The sequence below is a fragment of the Cataglyphis hispanica genome, chromosome 2 (genome assembly GCF_021464435.1).
Source record: "Cataglyphis hispanica isolate Lineage 1 chromosome 2, ULB_Chis1_1.0, whole genome shotgun sequence".
In the NCBI taxonomy this organism is placed as follows: domain Eukaryota; kingdom Metazoa; phylum Arthropoda; class Insecta; order Hymenoptera; family Formicidae; genus Cataglyphis; species Cataglyphis hispanica.
In genome coordinates, this window is record NC_065955.1 from 5,412,441 (window position 1) to 5,426,459 (window position 14,019).

Below are 14,019 nucleotides of genomic sequence, written 5' to 3' on the forward strand. Positions count from 1 at the left end.
AGCCAGGCCACTCAAAGTTTACTAATATTGCAGTTCTACCGGCGAAATTTACAGTATTAGAACACGAAAGGATATTAACTCAATGATAATCTTCTGAACGCCAAATTAATGTTCTAAACATAATCCTCCGAATTTAGTAATTGCCTGTGTTTATGAACTGTATTATTATTGCTTTGAAATTGCAATAGCTGTGTCAGCTGCGTACCAAACTACAATGTATATGCAGCCTGAGGGAACGAGAGTGTGTACTGTTCCTTTGTTTAATCATTTCTGCTTTATTAGACATTACATCGGGGGCACGTATACCAATGATTAAGCAGTCCGATGATCAGTAGACTCAAAGGTACGAAAATCTGTGGCCGCGCTCGATGTTTGTTCGCTGACGCCGATATTAATTTTAGATGCACAAATGGGACTATGAGTATTTGTGTGTGCATATGCAACAACTTTGTAATATAATATAATAACGTTGTTCGTTATGCGATACATTGTAATAACAATGCATATATTATCACGTAACAATATCAGAATTTAATATACAGTTAACATATGTACATATATATATATATATATATATATATATATATATATACATATATGTATATGTATACATACTTTATATTAATAAAATTTTATAAAACTATAATTTATATTTTTACACACACATGCACGTACGCGCATGTATATATGTACAATTTTTTTAACATAGTGACATCGAATATGATAACCCGTTATAAAAAGGATACATATGTAATGATAAAAATAAATTAAAATATATTCAAAACATTAAATTAAAAAAAAAATATATTAATTAAATAATTTATTTATTGGCTTTATTTATTTAATGTATAACAATTGTATATATTTATATATGTATAATAATTTTAAGAAGGATAAATAAAAAGAAAGAAAGAAAGAGAAAAAAGAATTAGTTACAAAATTTAAGTATCTCAAGAGCTTATAATTTAAAATAAAATGGAAATTTATTACGAATCAAAACCTAAGATTATTGTGACGAATCAATTACAATTAAGATTGAATTTCAGTATCATAGTATGCAACTATGACGCACGAGCCATTTTCGAAAGCGTAAAACGGGATAGCCAATGAAAGATGCGACTAGGAAAACGAGGTAGAAATACGGAAATACATCGAGTAGAAGGGAATAAGAGGGTAAGAGACAGTAGGGGAATCATGTGGGGAATGCAACGCGGTATACCATGGTGTCTCACTCGCTCACGCGGGAATTTCGCTAACCCGCGGGACACAAAGCGGAATGTAGTCACATCTGGCCCGCTCTCATGCGGCGGCAGATCTCGGTTTATGTTGGGCGTCGATGCGGGGACGGAAAATCACGATTGCCGGATAGCCGAAGAGAGGAGCTGCGCAAACGGGAGGAATATATATATATATATATATATATATATATATATAGAGAGAGAGAGAGAGAGAGAGAGAGAGGGAGAGGGAGAGGGAGACAAAGCGAGAGAGATCGAGGGTGGTTTGAACGAGGGGAGAGAGAATGGATAATGATCCAGCCGACATTAGCAGCAACTACCCTACTGGAGAGCATACCCCACGAGAGAAATGAGAGAGAGAGAGAGAGAGAAAGAGAGAGGAAAATCGAAAAAAAAAAGAAATACAGAGAGACATGAGGAAGCGAGGGTTGCCGATAGAGGAACAAGGACGTCATGGTGGACGAAGGGATGAAAGGACCGCGTACCACATGCATATTGAAGCGTCATTTCATGGTCACCGCAGACTGAAAGTCCCCACTTGAGGGTGAATTCGTAGGGCATGCTGGTAACGACGCGTATCGCACGCGATCACCTGGAACATTCCAAACGGTTGACGTTTGATGAACGCTAAAAGAGAATCGCCATTTTTTATCTCTCTAGCTATTAAAATCAAAAACGTCATGTAATTCTTGTATATTTGAAATATATATTCGCAATTTTTTCTGAACAAAAACACAAGCCAATTTTCTCGTCTTTATTAATTATAAAAATAGACGTGTGTGATAATGTCGGGAATTTTGATTGAAAATGTTAGATTGTTTTTTGTAAAAAATATTTTTTTATTTTATAGAGAAAAAATTTTTTGATATTTACATTTATATTTAAATAATTATAAATATCTTATTCATCGTAATCGGAAAGAGATATCGTAGATTTATGACAGATTTATTAAACATGAATCGGGGAATGCTACAGGCAGGTCAAAAAAGATTATTCTTTTAAATAACCGCGCGATAATATCGAAAATATGAAAAAGTCAACATCATATGATATAATATATGATGATGTTCTGTATTTTATGGATATGCGTGGATCATGACACCTTAATACCGGGCAATCATTGTGGATACCTAGCAATTCGCTTCGCTGCGATGCGATAATAAGCGAGGAAGTTGTTTTTCCATATGAAAACAAGTTTTAATACTTCACAACATTATGCATACAGCTGGAAAGTAGCATCGCAATTTCAAAAGATTTCAATGTTTACGAACGCTATACGTTTTTTTTTTTTTGCCCTAAATCACAAAGATAATTATTCTCATATTATCACGTGTGTGCTGTGTTTTCGAATTATTAAAATTAATATCATACGAAATCCGTAAATTGATTTGACATGTTTTGCAATGTCATTAAGATGAAGAGTCATAGAATAAAATTAATACAGCTATTTATACAAATGTCATCCCGCTTAAATCATCAGTAAACTTTATCGAACATTGATATTTACACATTGATTTATCCTTCGGGTATCAGTTATTTTGTAAATGATGCAATTGTCATCGAATGCGCTAACACTATAATCTGACAGATACGTACAATTGTGTGCGTGTCAATATTGCAACAGGATATGAACGGTAATTGAAATTTCCATGCGAAGGCCCGCAGTGTAAGCAGCGCCTCGCATTCTTTGTTTTCTTCCTTTTACCGTCAACATTCGTAAAAAAGAGACGAGAAGTATTTATTTTTTTCGGGGCTGTAAAACAAGACGCATCATTGACGCGGAGATTGGCGAATTTTTTCGGCGTGCCTTGCCGTTCCCCGCCTCGCGTTCTCTAACGAAACGCAGCAATATTTAAGCCCAATTATCCTGCCTTTAAGTGTAATACTGGCCTTCGCCATCATGAATTCGATGTCAGGTGCGCGTACCTTCGTGCACGACATTACCGCTCGTCTTATTATAATCGGCGACTTTGTTTATAGCGCTTCTTAATATTTATGGCGAGATAGAGCTCTCGGAAACAGAGAGAGAGAGAGAGAGAGAGAGAGAGAGAGAGAGAGAGAGAAGAGACGCGTGCACATTCATTCTTACACGTGTGTATGCGTATACAAACTATGTGGAGGCTACGGGCGATGCGAACATGGAACGCCAACGATCAGACTGCTCTCGAGGCATTGTAGAGATGCGCGTCATAAACGATAAAATTTGCAATCTGGATCGAATCCTCGCTTATTATCGAGACGAGGAAGTAGATTTCGCTTTAGCTCGTTTGTCAATCGACGGGTTTAATGTCGCTTAAAATAGTATCATTGTTTCTTTAAAAAGGAGAAATGGAAATAAAAGAGTGTATAAAGAAAAAATATAATTTATTCAAGATCGAGAATTATTGTTAGATTTAATTCACACACACACACACATACACGAGCGTGATGTGTTTGTTGCTATTATATAAATATTTTACACTCTTTCGAAATTTCTCGATTTCTTTTCAATTCAGAATTATATTTTCTTGTCTGGTGACGCGAATATAAATTTGTATATCAAGTTCAAAATCTAAAAATACATACTTCAAGTGTGCATGCTTAATGTATATGCAGGTTAGTTAAATTTTTGTATTTACGCGTGTTGAACGGCAATCAACGACTGATACAAATCTCGCTTCGTATATTATTCAGCGTAGCTACATCGCGTTATTGCGCTAAATTATTCGAGAGCAACTTGCACAGGTAACATAATGCGCAACATAATTCACAATCGGCAACGTTGTTCCCGATCGACGTGTATAGAGAAAGCTGTGCGTTCCGCTGCATGTCGTCTAATCTCGGTAGGCCGCGGCAACCTTATCTGATAAACGGTTACATCGTCAGTATCGGATTAAGATTCACTTTAGACAGGCAGTTTATCTTTGGAGGTTGCACCTTCCGCCTCGGTTGATAATTCGATTCCTTCCGCGCTTGTAACTCTACTTCGTTCGCTCATCCAGCCAGCCAGCCAGTCACCCAACCATCCAACCAACCAACCAACCAACCAACCAGCCATCCGGTCGTCGTCGTCGTCTCTTCTAGGCTGAACCTAGCGAGATTATACGAGGGAGACCCGCAGCCTCATAGTTCCTCCAAGGTGCATCGATTTCCTCACACCCGTCCTCGCCAACAACGCCACGGCAGCCGCCCACGGTATATTCGCGCATACATACCCCCCTCAGACAAAGAGACCTAGATAGACGGAAGCCTACCCCGTACGAATAGCAAGGAAGGAATGGAACGCCGGCGGCCATTTTGTAAGCTCTTCCCGGAGGAATCAATGTGACGTCGCCTGAGGGGCGCTTGCGCTGCGGGCGACCCTCCGCGTTCGTCCCTGCAATCCTTCCTCCTCCGATCAATTCCAACTTCGGTGCCTCTCCGACTCTATTCTCCCCCTTCCCCTCTCCCATCTCTCCCTTCCCCCCTCCCTCTCCCTCTCTCCCTTCCATCCCGCCGTCCTTCCCCATCGTCGAGACTCCTCGTCTCTCTCCCGCTTCTCTATATACGCTTTTCCGCACGCTTCCGTCTCTTTCCGCTCGACTCTCCCTTCCGCAGCAATCTTACATCCTGTTTCTTTGTCCATATGTCCCATCGTCCTTGTCTCGAAGGGATATATCTTTCATCTTTCTCCCCCTGTGTCTTTCGTACATGTACGACGCACAGCCCCACTTGCTCCTGTTTCGAACTCTCTATCTCGGCGTTCATTCGAGATTTCGGTCCAGGAACCTGTCGGGCATTTTACATATGGGATGTAGATTATCTGATATACGTAAGATTTCAGAAAATACCGCATATTTTTCTCTACAAATACTCGATTAATTAAGAAAAGTAGCGTTGATGTGAGAGATAAATTTAAGAGCTTTCTTTAATTTAATTTATAATAGAAATGCTTTGTTCAAAACCTCATAAATTTCGTTTTTTAAATGGAAATTATTTTCCACCGACGCGAGAAATACAACTAAAATGCTATATTCCCGTTTTTGCTTTTCCATGAATGCGGATTTATAGATGTGAGTGAAAAACACTCTTAGTCAAATAAGTCATGACTGTAGATCCAATGTTTCCTCCTTTTCTGGCTTTACGTGTTTCGCGAAGCTATAGGATTATACATATATGTACAGTTTGTCGACGTGATGACAGATAAACCGTGCTTTCGGATAATTTTAATATATTTCCCTTAATAATAAAGATATTAAAAATTGCGATAGAGAGAAAGGATTGATTTCCTTGCGCATCTTTAAAAATGTTAATGAATTCAAACAGCGCATTCGGTTTATCACTGAAAATAATCCGCCATTTGTTCGGCCGATCGCCATAGCTTATTTCCGTCACGACGACCATGAGGAAGGCTGGAACACGGCCGCGATCGAGACGAGCGAAAGAAGCACCACAGTACTACATCTTGCGCGCATCTTTGCCGGAGAGATGAGGCGGCGGGGAGGAGGGGGCGGGAGCGCGACGGGGTACATGTGCGCGTCGAGGGCAACTGAAATTTATAATGTCGGGTAATCGTAGCAGGGCGTGCACGCACCTGGGTACTAGGGTACCGGCACGTTATTATGATTAGCTACTTTCGGTCCGGTCCCGGGGAGCGCCGGAGATTCCGATCGGATACGCGATACGCGACGCACACCTCGGATTACGGACCAGGGAAGATGATCTTCCCTGCGGACGCCCGGGGCCGTCGTCAGGTACCTACATCCTACCCACCTCCTACCAAGACATACTTCATTTATTATGACTGTGATCATCGATTATGCACCGACGTCTAACCCCTTGCGTTCCCCCCCTGCTCCTGCCCCACCGCGATTTACCGCCCCTTCTACGCTTTCGTTCTTCGTAGTCGCCGCCGTTCTCGTCCTCATCCTCGTCCTCGTCGTCGTTCTCGTCCTGATCCTCTCGTTCCTTTATTCGCCCTTCTCGCACTTTTTCAAGCTTCGAGAGGGAACCGCGGACAACGTATTATAGCAACTAGAGGATTGCGCCGAAGCAAGACGGAGCATGGAGGAGAAGAATACTTCTTCCTTTTCCTTCCTCTTTCTTTTGGTGAAGGTATCTGCGTGGATCCGTTGCGAATTTTCAAGAATGGATATCGCGACTCGGTGCTTATCTCGTGGACCACGGAGATTCGACGTCCAGATTGCGTCGGAGGTAACGACGAGCGACGCTTCTTCTCCCTCTCACCTCTCTTTTGTCTGCCCTCTTTTTATGAATGTCGAATTCTAGAAAGAACTCGATCACCGATTACTTGGCGTCAATTTCTGCCACATAAAGAAATAAATCGATAGATGACATGCGGAGAGAAAGATAATCCGAATTTTAAATTCAAGTTTCAAGATTATTTATAATGAAATTTCTTTATTAACTTTAATATTAATATATCTATCATATATAATCTTTAGGAGAGAAAATTTTATTTAATCAACCTGATCAATTATTGTGTCGATGCAAAACAATATATTTTTTAACTTTTGGCAGAATACACGCATTTTACTCCATCTAACTTTAACACGAGATTTATTAGCTAGTTCCGCTCTTATTCGCGATTTCTTTTCTCGAAGTGTATATTTCTTTCTTTCGACGCGAATTATAACCTGCCTCTACGCACAATGTTTTCCATTTTTTTTTTTTTTTTTTCGACCACGGCAATCTGTGCACGCACTGGGTACGATGGTTCTCCGACGCTTATCTTCGCACTTGTATCTAACGATACAACGTGCCCGATTTATCGGGATACGATAACGATCGTTGGAGAGAAATAGAGAGAGAAAGAGTTTACAATGCCGCTGGCAAGACTAGAGGTTTCTCCTTGCACACGTGTTATGAGCTACATATGATTGCTACATATTTCTGATGAAAGTATCTAGCACAAAATATGTTCAATCTATATCTTCCATTATCTACCTACTTTAATTAGCCTGTTTATATCTTTTTGAATTATATATTTTTTCCTTATATATTAATATAATTTGCATATATATTTTAATTCGAAGTATCTTATTTCTATCATTTTTGAAGAAAAATCATATCTTTACACGAATTTGAATCTAATTTTTTAAATTATTTTTCACAAATTATATGTAAAAATTTTATTGTTAAACAATTTATATTATTAACTTTAAAAAAAATATTGGTAAAAAATCTTGTGAGAAATATTATATCGCATTCTATTTTGGTGATTTTTATACTCTCACTTTTAGTCACAATAAAATATGTTTGCGTAATGCGACGTACATACAAGTTAACGTAGGCATGTTATAATAGATAGCGATAGCGGAAATTTTCGATTAACTGCTCCCGATGTATTTACCGAAACCGAATTCGGTACACACACGGCAGCTGAACTGCCGGAATCGAAGTCGATATTTGCCAAAACCGTATTTCAGTAGGTTCACATCGAAACTAGGTTCGGTAGTTAAACAGCGTCACTCGATCGGGACGAGGATCTTTGCGGGCGATTTGCATTGGAATTCGTATTAGCGTACCGTGCTATCATCGTGTATTTAGTAATATACGATCTTAAATTTAATAAGCGATCGTGAGAAAATAAATATTGGGTGGCCGATATATATTTAGATAATTATGTAGAATGGAGGTGATTAAATTTGAATATGCGAATACGCGTGCTAAATTTTTATAAAGATTCTTCCGATAAGCTTTTCCATTGTTGAATAGCAATTAATTCGATTTAATTTTGAAGGAAATTTTTCAGAAAGGATCAATTTCGAAGTTTTGTATCAAACGTCAGACAAATGAATTATTCGTGATTGTGTTTTGTCAAGTTAGATCCGATGAGATACAAATGTCAAACTTTTAATTTAATATTTGTACATTATTTTTGTGACTCAACAGCGGTATTCTTTTTCAAGTAAAAAAATTCCACTATAAAAGTTACGAAATTTATGGAAATTAAAATTGTGATTTTTCCATCTTAATACATATTGATTAAATGTGAAAATTTACTTAATTTTTATTTATAAGATAATTGATTTAAGCTATTTTTAAAACCGAATGTAAGGAAAATTGAGTAAATCTCGTTTATCATTATGTACAGAAATTATTTGAACCTAAAAAGAGGAAAGGGAGACGTGTCACGTGCAGCTACTTTCCATTATACAATAGATTATTTATCGAGAAAGAGAAGGAGAGAGAGAATGAGATCTTTCTCCACCGGTCTCTTTTTAAACTGCTCCGTTTGAAACAGTCTCCGGTCGATACCTCACAATAGGGGCATCCGTTGCATACGTGCGGGATTGGTGGTGGAAGCGCAACGCGCCGACTTCCATGGTGATTTACGATGTTTCTCCGAGGCGTACAAGAAGGATACAAGAAGGAACGGACTCGCGAAAGAAGTCCATAACGCGATGCGTGTAAACACGGCGGATAAGTACCAATAGTTAGCGTGCTCGTTAAATATCGGCATTCACGCCCCCGTGGCTCGCGCGCTTCGCGAAGCGACCGGACCCTTTAATAGCCCGTAACGTTATCGCTACGTTAACCCCCCCCTCCCCTCCCCTCCCCCCTCGTGCGTGTGTACGCGTGTGCTATGTTTTATTTTCAAGGGTCGTGTCTTAAACGTTGATTCGGACGCACCATTCGGGTTTTGAACGAAAACCGGTGTGCATTCTTTGTACAAGGAAAGATTTCCTAAAAGCACCTTGAGTAGAAGATAAGCGTGTTTGATTGATTACTCGCTCTTTCCTTATCTCACTTCTTATTCCTTTGATTAAGACGTGCGCTGCTAATAAAGCCTTCAATCATTTAATTTTTTATTCGTTTTGAACATAAAATGTGACTTGTTAATAATTATATATTTTTAGGGAAATAATTAAATACATAATGTCAAGTTTAAGGATATTTATTATTGATTTTGAGAACATCGAATTCTTTTTGTTGATTTTTTTCGGATGTCTGCCGGCTTTCGAAAACTTTTTTTTTTTTTCAAGGTATGTCTTTTAACAGGATTTTGAGATTTGTTCGCAGTGTCCAGGGAAGCAGAATTGAATGTAGAATCGATGATAACGTTTTTCGTATACGTGCAAATTATAATGTATGAAAACTTGCAACAGACGCGAGGGATACTATCGCGTTGACGTGAAATAATTCTGCGCATCGGGAAGAGATGTAAATACGCGTAATGTAAATCCGCAATAACTCATTCTTGGACCGTGTCATAATGATAAATAGTCTCGAGACTTAGAGAATATGCGTTTCTGTCGACGATCTTTTCTATACGCACGTAAGCGCAGTCTTACACCTGGTATGTACTCGGCGGTATCGATTACCCACAATAAACTTGCGCCATTTAACACTTCTATACGTCAATAGCGATATAGCCCCCTCCGGTCTATGGATGCGAGAATGTATCCGCTAAAATTATGACTATTCTGACAGCCGTAATTACGATGTTATGGGCGGGATATCTTTATATGCGCGCGAGCAACTGGTTTAGAGTCGTAGGCGATGCGCATTTCGAAACTTTTTTACTTGATATGATAATGTAGTTAACACTGTATTTGCACTAAATATTGAATGCAGAATTTATTATTTCGGATTAGTGTTCTATCAAAGAAGAAAGGAGAGAAACTTAGGAATATTCATTATCGAAGCTAAAATAACACATGTATTATACAAAGAGATTATACTGTGTATTATTACAATAAAATCTATGGAACAATACTTTTCAATAATAAGATTTCACTCCTGCGGACGAGTATTCCGTTGATTCAGTCGCTTCATCTTTGGGAAATTTCAGGAGGTAAGACATTTGGACAGAGGTGAATTTTCGGAGCGACGAGCGGAACAATGACAAAAGAAGGAGAGTGAGAGAGAGAGAGAGAGAAAGAGAGAGAGAGAGAGAGAGACAAGAAAGAGAGGGAGAGCGGGCGGCAAATATATAGTTTTTCTCCCCTTTCAAGAGGGAAGTTCTCTCTTAGAGGACCCCTCGGCGAAAAGGGTTTCTAGCTCCTGGTGATTGGTGTAAGTTAGCCCTCTGGGCAGAGAAAACGGTTTCTCGGGCGCATGCGCGGCGCTACGGGGATCCCCTTTGCTTTAGGGTTAGCCGCGGTCCTCCCTGCGGCCAACAGCCCAGGATGACACGCCCCGGGCTACCAGATCAATAAGATCCCTTATACCTACCTACCAACTACCTCTTTGGTTACGCCCTGAGATATATACCATATCGTTGATTTAAATTCGCGAGTAGAAACTTACGTATACTGTATATAGAGCTGTTGCATATCGTAGCATATCTCGCAGATACATACGTCGGGCGTCAAATGCCCGTGTATTAAACGGCATCAAACACTGTCCTCGCAGTCGGACTTAGATTATTTGACAGTGAGGTGATGGCGGAACGATGGTTTAAAGTGTATGTCAAGTTTGAAAACTATACGACGACTGGAAAAATTTTTATTCCATTCCATCATGAGAGATCGAGCCATCTACACATAGCGATCATCTTTTCTGAAAATTTTTCTTTCTATTGTACACAGTATATAGTTTGAAGAAATAATATTTCACATAAATTTTTAAAAGAAATGTCTTTTTGCGTGAATTTGTTACTTGCATTGTCCATTGAATTTTTTACTGTTTTTATAAATAATTAAAAATCTGGGCACGTATAATACTAATTATAAAATAGAGCACATTATCGTGTCTCTTATTTCTAAGAGAGACATTTTTATTTTGTTTTTTTTTTTTTGTTTTTATTTTTATTTTGAAACTTTAAAAAATAGCAATATTTAATTATTTCCATGTTATATGAGTACGTAGTTGAAACTGTGCCGAACATCTTATTGTAAGCGCAAAATTGCACATTATTTTAAAACATAACTATATGTAAATAAGTTTAGCGAATATTCCTGTGGATTTTCGGTTTGTTTATTTGATCTCGGTGAAGTAAAACGACTCGATCTCGGATTTTAGCTAGGTCCTTTCGTTTGATAAACAACAACGCTTATTACTCGTGATCCGCAACGCATAACATTTTTCATGTCAACTCGTGTATACGGCCGCGCATATATCCTTGGAACACGATACGATACTGGCAGAAAATACGCGGGTTTATTTGTGACCCATTAAACGCGAACAACAATTTTCCATTGTGCATAGTGCATTTGTGAAAATATACGAACTGTATTACACAGATGCGATACGTTACAAACAGAGTCTGCAAATGGGTATGCGTAAAGCGTAACGGGAGAAAAAATTGCGGTGCGGCACGATATAGCGGGTGTGTGCAATTGAAAAGCCGCGGAGGTGAAGTATCGCAAAAGTAATTACAATCGTCGGTCGGTTGGCCAGGGGGAAAGAGAGAGAGAGAGAGAGAGGGGAGAGGAGGAAGGGAGTACGCGCGTCGAAAAAATGACCGTAAAAAGATGACCACACGTTGGACCGCAACGATGACCGTATCTCGTTAAAAGGCCTCCCTTCCAATTTCGCCAGGTCGATCTGAAATTTTCTTGTAAGCTCGCGTGCACGCCCTGGGCTGTCACGATTCGGACCTAACTGCCGCGTTCGTATAACCGATTCAGGAATTCCTCGTAAGGTAATTTCATCTTTGGAATTCCTGCTGCCCTCGTACGCATAGCCTCTCGTACCTCGAGCTACTCGTTCGTAAATGCGTCTTAATCTTCTTCACGTGTCTATGAAGTGACGAGCGATCGCATAGAAATTATACGATGCGCTGATGGTGAAATAAGTAAGAAACGAGACGGACTTTAACGGAAATGCATATCTTAAAGGCCGATTTTACAGTTGTTTCAAAACTGTGCAAGTGAAAAGGCAACAAATCCGATTAATCTACATGTAATTTCAACATTTCTGTCTATAAGGATATGGACTATAAAAAGATTTCACAAAGCAATACGAATGAAGAGATATATCAATTTTATAAAATGTTTACGTTTTTCTTCAGGACACAATTCAAGAGTGCGATCATGTGTATATATATATATATTCTTATTTATATATATAATTGTAGAGAAAGATTACGATGAATCGAAATGTCACATTTCAGATGCATCGTTAAATTGTATAGAATTGTCTTGAATTAATGAAAAGATAATATTCTTTAAAAAAATTATGATTATTATGCGAGGGAGAGAATGGAAAAATTTTCTCTAAAATAAAATAATTTATTAATAAAAAATAAGAAATTTGTATTTTATTGTGAAACGGTCAAGCATCTCTTTTATGACAGCGAGAATTTATGATCATTCACAAATTCAGTTATCACATTTCATTCTCGTAAAGAAAAAAAAAAAAATAGAGTTGAACTGTTCCAATAGAGAAGATCCCTAATTCTTCGGAGGTCTAACTCGAGGCTAATTAAAAGCACAAAAAAGAGTCATCCGGATGTCTTCATCAACGTCATCGTACGTCGAGGACAGAGCTTAGGTCAAAAATCAAAAACAGGATAGACATGTCCTACGGGAATGCTGAAGGAATCCCATTCATTCGTTTATTGCTCAGGTAGCTGATCAAAAATCTACCCTCGAGACCGCCCTCGGCTGAAACCAGGTCGTCGACCAGAACGACGGTCTGGTCACATTCAATGTGTTTGCGTGGTCACCGCGGTTCGTGTAGATCGAAACTACGCGGTCATGTAATTAGTGAAACGACGCGAGAAATGCTTCCCAGAAATATCGATGCGACAAATTTATTGCCGCATTAATTTCGTTAACATATTTATCAGCATCGTATCGCGCGTAAATTTTTCTTTTAGCGCGCATATCAATAATTTATAGTTTTTCCAAAATAATTACTGACACATGATCATATGATGAAAAAAAAAATAATAGCACTGTGTAACGTTTGATATGCTATTTCATTCATTAATAATTTCGTTAATTATCAAGATTAGCGCAATAAAATAACGGGAGAATTTGTTTCCTGATGATATTTATTTCATGTATTTTTTTCTATAATCTTCTTAAAAATTTATGTATTTTTTATAATCTATTAAAAAATAAATATGCTATAGATATGCTATATATTATCTAAAATAATATTTTGTAAAAAAGAGTGATATATATATATATAATACTTATATATATTTTAGCGATAATGGAATAAATTTACATCATTGATATATTCAACGTGTATTGCCGAGCCGTAGTTATCATATGATATGCATGTGATTGATATTACTAATCATTCACTCATGATATTACTAAAATACAGCGCAAAAATATTATTCTATATGGTGCACGATATAATGTTTAATGCATGATAGTATATATACTTTAATATTATTCCAAATTTTGTTTAAGCGTACAGTCTTGTTTTGCAAAAACTATAAAGTTCATCCAAGAAATGTAAAAGAGAATAAAATAATAAGTGAAGCAGAAGCTATATTTTTACAATATTATCTGGCAGGTTTATTTTAAACGATAAAGAAAAATATCACCGGTATTATATATCATTATTTTTTCTAGACGATAATGTACGTATAATGATATGCGAGAACTCGTCACTCGTTTATCAAGTGCCACATATAACACTTGAAAAAAAAAAAAAAATGTTAATTTTCTACGGCAATACGTTTCTCGTGTCGACCACAGATCGCTAAAGAAAAAAATTCGAATTATATATTACGGCGATAATAGATCAAGATTTCTGATCCTCGGCCTGGAAATTCATCGATCCGCAGGATCGCGCGGCGAGATCCTTGCAGGATCCAAATCGACGATCGCGATGCAGGCGGGGCGCACGGAGCAGATGCTCGCGAGATAGAGACCTATCCTTTATTCGTGAA

General features: G+C 38.1%; 1 protein-coding gene across 1 annotated transcript in view; it reads left to right on the forward strand.

The window, feature by feature from the left end:
* The window catches only part of LOC126858990 (uncharacterized), a 63,300-nt gene extending 62,144 nt beyond the window's left edge, over positions 1-1,156 (forward strand). Inside the window, exon 3 of the mRNA XM_050609804.1 lies at positions 1,047-1,156. Within this exon, the coding sequence (XP_050465761.1) occupies positions 1,047-1,110 (64 nt within the window). The 3' untranslated portion in view covers positions 1,111-1,156. The remainder of the gene's footprint in view (positions 1-1,046) is intronic.
* The last annotated feature ends 12,863 nt before the right edge of the window (positions 1,157-14,019 follow it).